The 13,177-nt window shown below is 54.1% G+C and overlaps 1 protein-coding gene across 1 annotated transcript; it reads right to left on the bottom strand.

Annotated features, from left to right (window-relative positions):
- Positions 1-727: 727 nt before the first annotated feature.
- On the bottom strand, positions 728-12,833 carry DBH (dopamine beta-hydroxylase). Its single transcript, XM_076355392.1, has 11 exons — positions 12,492-12,833; positions 10,015-10,161; positions 8,329-8,586; positions 6,722-6,898; positions 6,149-6,251; positions 4,429-4,595; positions 3,562-3,705; positions 3,410-3,448; positions 2,360-2,419; positions 1,563-1,690; positions 728-941 (listed from the first exon to the last, which is right to left on the bottom strand). Exons 1-11 carry the CDS (start codon positions 12,831-12,833, stop codon positions 728-730), a joined length of 1,779 nt encoding a protein of 592 aa, XP_076211507.1.
- Positions 12,834-13,177: the final 344 nt, after the last annotated feature.

Genomic DNA, 13,177 nt, shown 5'->3' with positions numbered 1-13,177 from the left:
ATGGCCGAGAGGTGCCGGGTCCCCAGTTCCAGGGAACTGGAAAGGTTTCTGCCCCCTCCAGAGCAGATTTTGCTAAAGGGGTTTTACCGAGGCAGAAAGCTGATGGTCTTCCCTGCAATCAGCTCGGCATCCTCCGGCGCTGTGGTGGATAACACTCGATCCAGAAATAGCGTATCATGTAAGTTTATTACACTGATAAATGGTGTCGGGATCTGATGGTGATAGGGACCATCAGTGGTTTTAAATCTTCATCACCATCATCGCCATGACCATCATCGCTGGGCCTGGTTTTCCTTTAAAGATCTTACGGCCCTTTATTCTTCGCGTTTTGCTGGATCGCTGCGTTTGGAGACGGCACAGATTCTGTGCGTAATGAGCTCGCTTTGCTGGGACCTGATGTAATTTGCCAAAATCCTAAAAACCACCTCACATTTCTCCTTGGTTCTGGAGCTAGCCCTGCTTTGATGCCTAGTGAAAGCAGCCTCAAACTCGCTTTATGCAAAGCATCTCCTAATTGAATCTGGCCGAGCACATCCACAGCGGGCTTGTGCTGTATTGTTTTAAGCACCAGGTTTGGGCTGGGCTCAGTGTCCTGCTGACGCCGGGGTTCCCCAGGCAGCTCCAGCTCCCTGCCCTGAGCGCGCCGGGTGCAGCCATGTCCTGAGCACCGGAGACCCGACCCATCTCATCGGTGTCACCCTGCCGCACAGCTCCGCCGAGCTGCTTTTTACCTACGGCCGGGAGTTTTGCTGCGAAGCTTTGGTTGTGAAGCTATACGTACTGGGAACCGGACGGCTGAGGATTTGTTGCAGTGCATCGAGATCGGAGCAAAGCCGTAGAGGGATTTCAGCACGTCTCTGTTGAACGTGTTCCAGGGGACGGAGAAAAACTGCTGTGGGATGGAGACCTGCGGGCACGTGCAGACCTCCTCGTCGTTAAACCTGGGGCAGGAGAAATGCCACACTGAAACGCAGCAGTGCTGTCCCCTCTCAGCGCTGGATGTGTCTAATTCCTCCCTGCCTAAAGCTCGGCCTGGAATGGCTCCGAAATCGGCGCTGGGAGCAGGGAGAGCCTAGTGCAGCCGGCACCTGCGGGTGAAGATGTGGGGCCAGCCGGACTGCCCGTGAGTAGGACACCCTGTGCAAGGTCAGCATCTCGCCCCTCTCATCGTGGGTGAATGAGCCGCAGCCTGTTTCTCTGGCAGGGACGCTTGGCGTCTGCCTTGGGTTATAAGAAGTAGTTTGCACATAAGCACTTGGCCATGCACTGACTCTTGCTGGGAAGTTCCTCGCTGGGAACGCTCTCCCTTCCCGGCAGTTCTCACTACACAGCCATCCTTAAAGCCCTGGGTTTGGCTGCTTGCTCCGAGGGCAGGGGAGGGCAGGACTGTGCTCCAGCACGCCGCCACGGCTCCTGAAACCTGCATGGCCTGAGTGCCCCTGCGTACCTACTGCCCAGCCAGCGCCTCAAACCCCTCTTTTTAAACTTTTTTCCAGTGTTACTAGCAAAGGGCTCTGCAATGGTCCCTCTCCCCCCAGCACCGCCGTGCAGGGGCTCTGTACCTGTTCACGAGGTTGAAGTATCGGTGCAGGTAGCCTGGATCCACAGCGCTTTTGCACAGCTCCAGCTGCGTCTGGGGATAGTAGTGCACGTAGTTCACGCACATCTCCTCCAGGATGCCAAACCCGCCCTGCGGCACAGAAACAAACGTGCTGGCAGCGGGGTCCGGCTCTGCCCTGCCGGGGCTGCACAGGCAGCGGGGAGGGCAGAGGGGCTGCAAAGGCACAAAGCTCACACCTGTACGTGCACACGTGCACACGCGCATGTGCGCACACACACACACACATATATATACACACACACCCCCATATATGCACCCCTTCAGATGCATGGGGTCGCCTGCGCTCTGCTCATCTGCCCATCCGCCCTTTATGCAAGGACAGACTTTCAGGCTAGATCGTGTGGTTTACATTAAAATGCAGATTTCCTATAATCCCTCTGCTATATTTAGCTTTGTCCCTGTTGATGGTACCTCTGACAGGCTCTTTTTTTGCTGCCTATGTAAGAAAATAACATGCACTGTCAAAAAATGCCACTTCTCTTTAATTACAATTAATCCCCAGTGGAACAGTTTGTGATGGGAACTGGAGTGACACATGCTACTTCTCAATTAGCACTTTAACATCCCCGCTGCAGGCAGCAGAGCCTTGCGGGCTCGTTTCTTTACCACCCTCCCTCTGGTTTCTGGCTGTGAGTCAGCCCGGGTTCATGCAGGTGCCCACTTTGCGGGTGCCCCCAACCCTGGGGTGCAAACACACGCCAGCCCCACGCGGGCAGGTGAGCTCGTCCCCGCACTCACCACGGTGGCTCGGCTCCGGTCCTCCGTGTTGTATGTGCAGGTCGTGATGAGTTCGTCACCCTGGGGGGTTTGAACGCAGACACGCGTAGGTGTGAGAGTGCAGAGTTTCCCCTCTCCGATCAGCAGATTTGGGGATTGGGGAGTTGGTAACATAGCAGATCTCTGCTCTTTGCAGTGGTGCCAGCCCGTGGGCAGCCTGTTTCCCCGCCAGTACTGGCCACGGTGCTGCAGGAGCACTTGCTAAACTTGCATCCCCTGGGGAGATTCCCTAGGGCTGTATCCCAGGGGCGGTGTTTCCTGCTTTCCTCACTTTCTAAGAATTTCTGCAGGGCTGAAGCACCTAAAAAAAAATGCACTTAGGCAACATTTTGAATTGCCAAACCTGTACCCAACTTGATGGCACAACTGCCTCCCTGCCACGGTTGGTGCCGGGGCCCGCGGGGACGCCCCAGAGCACAGCCCTGGGTATGGTTTCAATAGGTGCTGAGGCTTTTGAGCAGCCTCCTGGGGCACGAGGGTTCCTGCAGGTGCCCTCAGCTTTGCAGCCGGGTCCTTCCTCAGCCGTACAGCCTTGGGGGACACTCAGCCTCTGTTTTACCACCTACTCCTATCACATTCACTGCCGAATCTCTTCTCTCCTTCCATCAAGTAAGGAGAGAGGGGGCACCTCCAGTGCATGCACGGTTCAGCCTCACACCCCCGAGGAGGCCCCCTCTGCTAGAGGAAGCCCAATTAAATTAGATGCTTAATTTAGCTCCTGGCACGGTTCGGTTGCCCACGCACCAGTTTTGTGCCATATGAGACGGGCCCTGGCGTCCCCAGGGCATCTGCACAGGGGTGGCAGATACGACCTGGGGAGCACGGGGAGTGTGTCCTCCTGCAGCCCCCCCCCAGGAGGTCCCAGATGGCAGCGGGTGCCTGTGCGTGGGCAGGGGCTGCCGGTGGCAGAGGGAATGAGGTGGTGTAAAGGAGCCGGGGTCTCAGGGCTGCGGGGTCAGGGGAAGGTCTTGCACTATTTGGAAAGCCACCACAGTTTTTAGAGCCACTCACTGGAAGAACTGCAACCACCTCCTTCAGCATGCGGATCTCCTGGGAGGGAAGGAAAGGGGCCGCATCAGAGCAACGCCGTGGTGCTGTGCCCAGGGCAGCCCCACGGGTGATGCCCAGCCGGGACCCCCCGCTGCCCCTGCATACCCCTGTACCTGGAAGTGAGGGCTGTAGTGACCATCGGCGTTCACGACCTGCCGCTCTCTCCCGTCCCGGGACAGCACTGTCACCACTTTTCTTCCTGCCAGGTGAGTGTGGAGCTGGGAGGCGAAGATGCGGATGCCGGCAGCGGGCAAAGCCTGGGGGAAGGACGGCTCAAGCCTCCGTACCCGACCCCATCCCTCTCCCTGCCCGCGCACCCCCTTGCTGCGTGCTCGGGACCGGCTGTCCCTGCACTGGCTCCCGCATGGGGGTTTGGGGATTGCGGTGCCCTTGGGGCAGCGTAGAAGTGAGCTCCCTGCAGAGGGACAGACGCTCGGTCCGCTGTCAAATCCAATTTATGCACTGCTGTGCCCTAAGTCATCAGGAGCAGCACGCTGCTTGCTTCCTTGCATTCGTTGGCAGTGGCACAAATGGTTCCTTTTGGGTAGGCGCTACAAAACCGTCCACTAAAACTTCCTTGAGAGCAAGGTGGGCAATTTGGAAACATACTTAAGGAAGCTCTTGGCGAGCTCCTTGAAAGCAGAGGCCAATCTTCCCATCTCCGTGGGGGAAAGCACCGCTGGGGCACAGTCAGCTTGTCAGTAAGTTTTATGGGAATGGTACCCCGGGGAGCCGGAGCAGATGGCTCCCCAGGAGAGCTGCTTCGAGGGAGATTCAGGCATCCCAACCAGCTGCTCACTGTTTGTTGTACACAGCAGATTTTTTTCTTTCCAGCACAATCTCATGGTAAGTGGTTTGGGGAGTTTAAAACTGGGAATTGGGAGCCTGAAGCTCGGTGCTGTATCACTGCTGCCTTGGAAAAGCCATTTGCAACCTCTCTTCTCCGAGCCAAAGCCGGGGCGGAGAGGACAGGCACTCACCAGCTGGGTGCATTTGTCAGTGCAGTACCCTGTGAGGATGAAGGCATCCTCACCCGGGGGAATGGCCATCACCGGCGTGTAGACCAAGCCCAGCTCCATGATGCCAGCATCGTAGCGTCGCAGGGTGGCCGTGTAGTAGAGGCGGATTCCCGAGGAGTCGCGCCGACCTGGCGGGCAAGAGGACGAGGCTGCAAGTCACCGCGGGAGAAGTGACGGCTGCCGGGACAAGGTCAGGCATGAAAAATGATGCTGTGCTACAGTGGGGAGAGGCGTGCCGGCCTCTCGCTCGCAGCTTTCTTCCTGTGTGCAGTTCTTATTCGTTTTAAATCCCAGATATTTTCATGCAAATCTTTACTGAGTGGTCCCAGACTCGTGTCTGGTCCCCTAGAGAGGTCACCAACCTGAGGTTGAGTTGCTCCCAAGAGAGGTAAGGAGTACCTTTGGAGAGCCCAAAGCAGAAGGACAGATCATGGGATGCTTTGGAGAACTCCCTCAGAAATATGCCTTATTGCATCTTCTTTGACTGATGCATCCAAAGAACTAAGGCCACGGTGTTACTGGGGGCCTGACAGGAGGAGAAATGCCTATGGAGCAAGTACTCCTTGCATTTGGAAATTTTCTGGTCTTTCTTGCATTTGAGATTGCTCCATTTACCACCCGCCCCCCCCGCCCCCCAGTGCCCAAACACAGCTGGTGGGAACTGGAGAAGACCCTGTGCCCATGACGTGCCCTGGCATATGCTGACCACGGGACAGGCAGAGGCAGCAGCAAGCTCTGCTGAGATGCAAAGCCAAGCTCTGGCTCCCATTCACCACCCAGCTTTGCGAGCAAAGGGAAAGGGCAGGTTCAGTAGGTCAGAAGGGGTTCAGGCTGGCTTTGAACCCCCTGTCTCTGGGCTGGAACCCACCCAGGGATAAGAATAACAGGGGAGACACTATTGGTTAACATGCAAAAACAGATAAATTATGAAAGACATGAGCTCTGTATTTATAGACGTGTTTCTTCTCGAGTTGCCGAATGTGCTATGATTGATCTACAGTACATATGCTCTGGTCTCCTAAAAATATACTTGGTTAGTCAAGAAGCTACTTGTTTTTATGCAAATGAAGAAACTGGGTTGTTTGGAATCCTTTTTTTTTTTAAATGTGTCTCCTGACAATGTTATTGAAGCAGGAGTACCATTAAAACAACATCTAAATTTCCCCATCCTCAGCCAGGCTGGTGCTGTCTCTCTGGTGACTTCGGCACTGCTGTTGCTCTTGGCCCTGAGCTCAGACCCACCACCACCACCTTGCACAGAAATTGGGGGCACACCCTGTGACAGCCCAGCTAAATAATGGTGTTGCCTTGGACCATTGCCCTGTAGGAACGACGTGCAGGGGCGGCTTTCTGCCCAGGGGGCTGCAGGTTCAGCCAGGCTCCCTTCCCTGAGCATCCCTCCCCATCGCTGGGCATGCACGAGGACGGGGTCCAGCCTCCGTTGAGAATGACTTTGCTGAGACCAGAAAGGCAGCAGCATGGTGGGGATTTAATGTATTCCTCCCGCTAAGACAGATCTGGACCACAAGGTCTCCAGAAAGTTGCAAACAGGGCTACGATTTTGGCCAAGTTTTCTTCTGAAAGAGCCCTCCCCGTCAGGGTGGCAGTCCCTGGCGTTTACCCAGCTCTCCTGCCACTGCCTCACTGGGGAGGCACTGGGCATCGCCATGTGCCCACTCACCTTTGAACACCAGGGGATTGTGGTAATGTATCTCCAGGCGCAAATATCTGGAGGAGCCCGGGCCACCAAAGGCAAGACCTGCTTCTTCAGGGTAGTAGAAAGCCTGGAAGCAGAGGGAGGGTGTTAGGGGAGCAGTGGGGTGACTTTCCTGGCAACAAGGCTGAAAAGGCTAAGGGAAACGTCTGGGCATAATCCTGACCCCCACCGTGGGCTGAGGGACATGACTTGTGCTCTTGGTTGTGCTCGGTGAGCTGGTCTTGCTTCCAAAGGCTTCTCGCATGCCGGCATGCACATACAATGTCATAACCACTGAGTAGCGGCATCACACCGATTTACGGTGCCGAGGAGGTGGGCTGGGGTGAGGTGGAAAATCAGACACAGCTGGGGGGAGGATGGGGAGCTCAGACAGGGCTGGACACAAATCCCAGCAGAGACTGGGATTGGGGCAGCCCACACTGGGAGGGTTCAGATGCCCATTCCTGCAAGAAGGGATCAAGAAGGGTTGGGTGAGAGCAGGAAAGCGTCCAGGAGCAAAGCTTTCACCCAGGGCAGTGGGTCCCATCTTGCACCCACCTGTGCTCCCATGGCCCATGCGGCAAGCACGTGCCTGCAGTAGTTAAGCCGGTCTGGCTTCATCTTGGAGTCGCAGGGCCCGTTGTAATGGGGGAAGCTATCGAACTCGGCAGCACACTGGAAGACTTCCATGTGGTGGACCAGGGCCTCATTGCCCGCCGTGATCACTGGCTCGTACTGCAAAGCAGTGTCAAAGAAGGAGGACACATTAAGACTGTTTGCCGAGAGCCCATCCCCAGGGGCTGCTGTCTGTGCAGGATCCACAAGGAGCCCAAGGCAGGTATGTCTGCTATCCGTTACTGAATGGGAGACAGTTTCTGCCGCGTGATGGGGAGGGAAGGTTGCTCTGGGCATGAGGCACCAACGGCCAAGAGCTCTTGGTTGGCTTTGGGACCAACCCAGAGTCCACCAGAACCCATAGAGAAACATCTCATCCCTTCTCCAGCGACAGATGCATCTGATCAGCAGATGATCTTGGTCTGCTTTGTGATGACGGAGTCCTTTGCCAGTTTTGGAGGTCTGAGGTGACCCTGGGGACATTACTTTTTCCTAAAGAGGGTCCTGCCCACGTTGCAGTAGCTCTGCCTGCAGCTATTGGGTTTCATTTCTAGCCAACAGCTGCTCGGGGCACGGGGAGTGGGATTTGGGGTAGAAAGAGTGACTTCAAATAAGCCTGACGAATGGCTCTGGCTAAAAGCGCCAGCTGTAGAAATGATCTGCAGCAGCGGGAAGGTATCAGGAGTTACGCACTTTTTACTTACACACAGATGATTCATTTCACACCATCTGTTGGAGAGAAAATCCTCCTTCTGAGTTTTCTTTTGCAATGCCGTCTCTCCCCTATAAATCACTAAGCACTCGCTTTGGCTCGTGTGTCGAGGTTTTCCCTCTCCCTGTTGTGTGGTTTTGACTCTGGGTGTGCCAGGTCATCTGCCGAGCCACCTCCGCGCCTGCCGGGGCGATGCTCTCCCAGCAGCTCGTGACGGGCAGTCAGACCGGCGTTACGCCTGCCTTTCCCCGGCACTAAGCTGCCTGCAGGTTTCTGCCTCTCCTATGGGGGAGGTGACCCAAGCATGTGCAACACGTCTGGGCCATGCACACAAGTCGCATTTATGTCTGTAACCCCTTTTTTTTTTTTTTTTTTTGGAGTATGCCTAATCTGGAGTATGCCAGTTCATATCCTGGCTCGCTCTGCCCTGCTCTCGCCAGCCCTGTTCCTTTGTTTCCCATGTTTATATATTCCTCGTGGTTCATTGTGTGCCATAATCCTGCCACGGGTCTGTCCTTGATGGCTACAGCTCTGCCTTCTGTAGGGGGTCAGCTCTGAACCTGCCCTGCTACTTGCTCCATGTGCCAGGTGGAAAGTCACCACCCTGCCACCTCCTGCTGAGAAACTTCTGATTTGGGGTTCTCTAGGAGACATGAGGGTGCTACTGGCTGGTGGGATGGCTCTGGGAGATGTTTTGGTACCATGTTGGGGAAGATGTATGGGTCTGAAAGCCTCCCTGTGGAAGGACAGGGAAGAGGTGGACTTTGCAGAATGGCTGAACGTGAACGCGATTGCTGATCTGCACCAGGGAAAGCAACCCTCTTCTCCTGCCTCTTACCATGATAATGTGATGTTTGGGGAAGCTGTCTGGGAGCTCTGCCATGTAACACCAGTAGGTTGTCTCCTGGCTGGGAATGACAACGTCAGGGGCCACTATCTCCATGGTCTTCATGTCGCTGGGCAGTTCAGGGATGGTGATGTTGGGCTTTAGCAGCTGCACCCTCTGCAGTCCCCTGTGGATGGCAGAGATGTTGATGGCTTGGAGGGAATGGACCGGTTTCTCCAGGATCCCATAGATAAGGTGCACGGTGCCATCCTGAAGCGAGAGCAAAATATATCAGGTAGTTTTTCATGCAGGAATGTGAACTGCATGGACTATTAGCACCAGTATTGGTGGCATGAATCCAGGAACGGGCCTTTTGACCCACCCCGAGATGGGAAGCCACCCTGGCTTCACCAGTAGCTCACTTTGCTGGGCTGTCCTGGAAAGACTGCAGATTTTGGGGCACTTCTTTGGCTGACGTGATCACAGAGGGTTCCCTACCAGTTGGGAGAGTCTGAAAAGTTTTCCCTAGATGGCATCAGTTTTAAACTTAAGTAGTTAATACTATTGCCCTCACACCTCTCCCCTGCCCTAAGGGTAACATCTCTCTGCTTCTTCAGAGCCCCTCATCCCTCCTGACCTCCAGGCTGGGATGGCCACGTTGGTTCAGGACTCATCCCACCCTGAACCTTGGTCCTGGCAATGGCCATGGGCAGCAGCCTGGGGAGGAACAGCAGAAACAAAACTTCACCCTGAAATCCTCCCTTTCTCCCAACTTCTGTTGGGGGAGTACCGTGAGAAGCTCTGCTGAAAGTCTATTGCAAGCAAGGACGGTGCTGCTGAACCCAGTAAGCTCTGGACAGGAGGTAAGGAAGAAAGGAAGAGAGAATAATTTTCTCTTAAAGGATCAGAGAATAAAGACCTGCAAGTCTTTTCCCGGTTCACACACAGATTTTTTTTTTCCTCCAGGGCTCTCCATGTTTTGACAGACAGTAGACGTTTCTTACCACAAGACAAGCTTTTGAAAACTAGCAACAAAAATTCAACGATGTTCTATGCCTACGTTGGCTTTAAAATATCCTGCCCACCAAAGGCTTTCATCTGAAATGAGCCTGGTGCTGATTCCTGCCCACACCCGGGGTCCGTGGCTAGGACCCTGAAGCTCTTCGACATCCCCCCGGGGAACATTTCCCCCAAATCCTGTCTCGTGGGGGAGCGGTGAATACAGACCAGGAGAGACTCCACTAAATCACACACAAGCACACCGCAGCGGCTCTATTTGCCGTCCCTTTGCTCTGGCTCCTGCCAAAACCCTCCTCTTTGCAGCCCGTTGAACAACACCAACACCTCTTAGTAACACTCCAAACAGTTGGCTCCAGACTGCAAAACGGAGTGATGCAGGAGGGTACTTATATAGACCTAACACATGCTTAACAGGACCGGATGATGCACATGAGCTAAAATCTACACTTTATACAGGTTTATAAGGGGTTGTAAATAGATCGTGCCAAACATTACTCATGTCCCAGGGCTGACATCTGTAGCACGCTTCCTTTCTACCCTAGACAGCACAAACGCCTGATGCTGTCCCCAAAACAAAACACTGGTCAGGTATAACCACGCAGGTTGGGGTTTAGAGCTCTGCCCCAGGGCTGGGACGGGGCCGGGGAGTGCTATAGCGGGGTGAGGGCGATGCCGTACCTCTATAAGGTAGTCCTTGGGGTCACAGGTGCTGAAGGCTCTTCTGAAGAGGAGGTAGAGCCCCTCGGGAGCCCTCCGAGCCCCGAGGAGTTGGTAGTCCTGCTGTGAGTCCATGTGGAGCTGCCCCTTGGCATCGCTCCAGGCATCCTGCGGGAGGAAGAGCACCCCGCTAAGCCAGGAGGCTCCACTGGCCCCGCTCAGCCTCAGGAGCCCACGGCGGTGACCTCCAGCGGTACCGCGGGTCGTGAGGTCCTCCTTCTGTTCACCCTCTGGTTGGTTCACCCTCCCAGAGGTGGAGGGAGCCTGTGTTTTGGTTGCCCCACGCCGCCCTCTGGCAGCCCACGGGCAGAGCCGTGCCAGCGTGGCCCCTGCCATGAGACCCTTGGTGCTCGGCACAGGCAGACCTGTGAAATAAGTGACCCAGCATTAATAGTCTGCAGAAAGACCTTTACAAGTTGAGATGTGACGGGGGGAAAGGAGGCGGGGGGAGGAAAGCCCGCAGGGACACATGAAGGTGTTGCATCGGTCTGTGCTGTGTTCTGGGTGTATTTGGCTGGGGGGGACATTCTGGGGGGGGTAATGCGCTCTCCAATACCCTTGCCACAAACCAGCTGCTTGCAATTTAAGATCAGACCCGTGCTGGGCTGTAGCGTCAGCCCGAGGAATCGCTATCCTTCTTCAAAATCCTTAATTTGTTGTGACCAGATTGTTTCGGCAGGCCAGCAAGGCCTCCCAAAAACTGCTCGCTGTTGATGATGGTGACAAAGCCACCACCGAGAAGCAAAGCACTAGGTTACTCCTGTGCTTAAGGATTTGAAGGCTTGGTGTATAAAAACCTGCAATAATTTGGATTTGAACAGTGTTGTTTTCTTGGTCTTTTGCATCTCCCACTGATATCTTTTGTTTACTGAGAAAAGGCACCTAAGAAGTACCTTGCTGTACGTACACAAGTGGCACCAGTTCGCTTATCTTGGGGCAAAAAACATAAGAAAAAGAATAAAGCATCTTGGCATCGCTTCAGCCAGAAGTATAGAGTGATATTTCGAGAACATACTGTCCTTAGAGGGGGAGAGTAAAATCAGCTACATGAAACTAGCATGACATTTGTTGTCATAGGAGTATGGTGTGCAAATTAATCTCGTAGTACATGGGGGGGTTAGCAATTTTGGGTCTTTTTAACAGCTGACATACTTATCCAGAAGAAACGCTGCTGGGAGAGAGAAACCAGGACTGGAGAGATTTATAGAAATCTCCTTGCAGGATGCTGTACAGCACCAGCTGAGAGAGAAAGCCCAAATGCTGCCCGGTGTTTAATTCAGCGCTGTTTGTCTTTCGGTGAGCACATGAAGACAGATTAGAAATGATCCTTTATGTTTTTTTAACATGATGCTGTGAAATACTGTAGCACTCGGGCCACCACACATCCTGAATGGCTGGTAATTAGCAGAAAAACAGTACAGATAATAGGCCCTCCTTTTCATCCTCTCATTACACTGCAGATCACATTGCGTCTGATTGTGAAAGAATGTATTTTATGGTTAGTTTGAAGTAAGCAGAGAGGTAAAATTTAACTTACTGGAAAGCCTCACATGGGGAAAAATGTGCATTGCTTTCTGCAGCCAAGCGCAATTGCAATAAGCCTAACGTGGTGGTCTGGGGATAGGTAGCTGCCGGAGAGCACAGGGGTAGTTACTGTAACTGCAGCCCCGGCGGGAAGACAAACCAAACAAGAACCTGGACAAACGGACTGTGTCAGAAAGGACAGCGATTCGCAGTAGCAAAATCAAACAGCAAAATTAGAAATTAATTTCCCCCCCCCCCCCCCATCTGCTACCACAAGGTGTTTACATTCCGCCTAAATACATTTGCATGTTTAATTTCTGATAACACCGCGCCGCGGGCAGGCAGCTGTCAGGTTGTGTTTTCCTGTGTCCTGTTGATCTCCGCAATAGCGTCGAACGCGACTCGCAGCTGGGTTGTTGGTGCTGGCAGGAGCAGCCTTTCTGGCTGATAACTTTTGCGCTGTCTCAAAGTCATTAACGGGAGCTGCAGTTAATTTTTAATGTGACTGACAGCAGCGCACAAGTGAACCGAGCTGTTGACGCATCCTGCGTGTGTGTGTGTGTGTGTGTGTGAGTGTGAGCTGGTCTGTACAACCACCTGTTGGAGCTCTTTGCAGCTAAGCATAGCTGAGACATCCAGGTTTTGGTTCCACTCAGCCTTACTGATGTGCTGCTGTATTTATTCTTTTCTCTTTGGGTTTAAGATCCTATGCCAAACCCATAGTGTAGGCCTGACCTGTGGCTCCATCTGGGATAGAAACCCCCAAGCCCTTTTGGACCCTTTCCACCTGCGCAGCGGGAGCGGTTCAGCGTGCGCTGTGCCCTGGACCAGCCTCACTCTTTCAAACCACCAGCCAGATTCACCCGTGGGGAGGTAACCCCAAAAGCAGCCATGCAAACACACAAGGGACTCACCCCAAAATAGGAATTGTGCCCGTCGCTCCAGAGCACAGCCAGGTCCGCGTTCTCGAACTCGCCCCTGTCCGACATCCCGAAGAGGAGCCCGAACTGCAGGTCCCTGATGAGGAGCTGGAAATGCACGGCTTGCTCGGGATAGCTGACGTTCCAGGAGAGCTCGAGCAGCCCCTGGGGATCGAGGGGCACCTTGTAGGGAAAATCACTCCCGCGGGGCGCCGAGCCCTGCAGGGCCACCACCAAGATGACCAGGAACACCGCGATCATGGTGAAGTACATGGATGCCACTTCCCGCAGCTTGAAGCTGGGGCAGGGGCAGGGCTTGCTCCCAGAGGTCTGCATGCTGGGCAGGACGGAACCCGCACGCCTGGCTTTGCCCATTTATGTGCTGGCCCTCCTGGGCAAGCCGGGTAAGTGATACTCTTTAATTGCATTTGGTTGTTGGGAAATTGGATTGTTGTATTGACCCCCCCACCTCCTGGCCAAACACTTGTCATTCGCTGCCTCCCCTTAATTGGCTCTAATTGCACATGGACTTTATCAATAGCAATTGAATTCGACTGGGCTGATGTTATTCACTCTTAAATCTTCCTTAGTGGCTGGAAAGGGCTGTTTACTCAGCAAGCTGCTCTTGCTGAGCCCTGTGTGGACACGCTCTGCCCTGCTTGCGGTGCCTCTCGCCCAGC

The sequence above is a fragment of the Aptenodytes patagonicus genome, chromosome 18, assembly GCF_965638725.1.
Source record: "Aptenodytes patagonicus chromosome 18, bAptPat1.pri.cur, whole genome shotgun sequence".
Lineage (NCBI taxonomy): Eukaryota > Metazoa > Chordata > Aves > Sphenisciformes > Spheniscidae > Aptenodytes > Aptenodytes patagonicus.
Note: the sequence above shows the minus strand (reverse complement) of the source record. Positions and strands in the feature narration are given on the sequence as shown.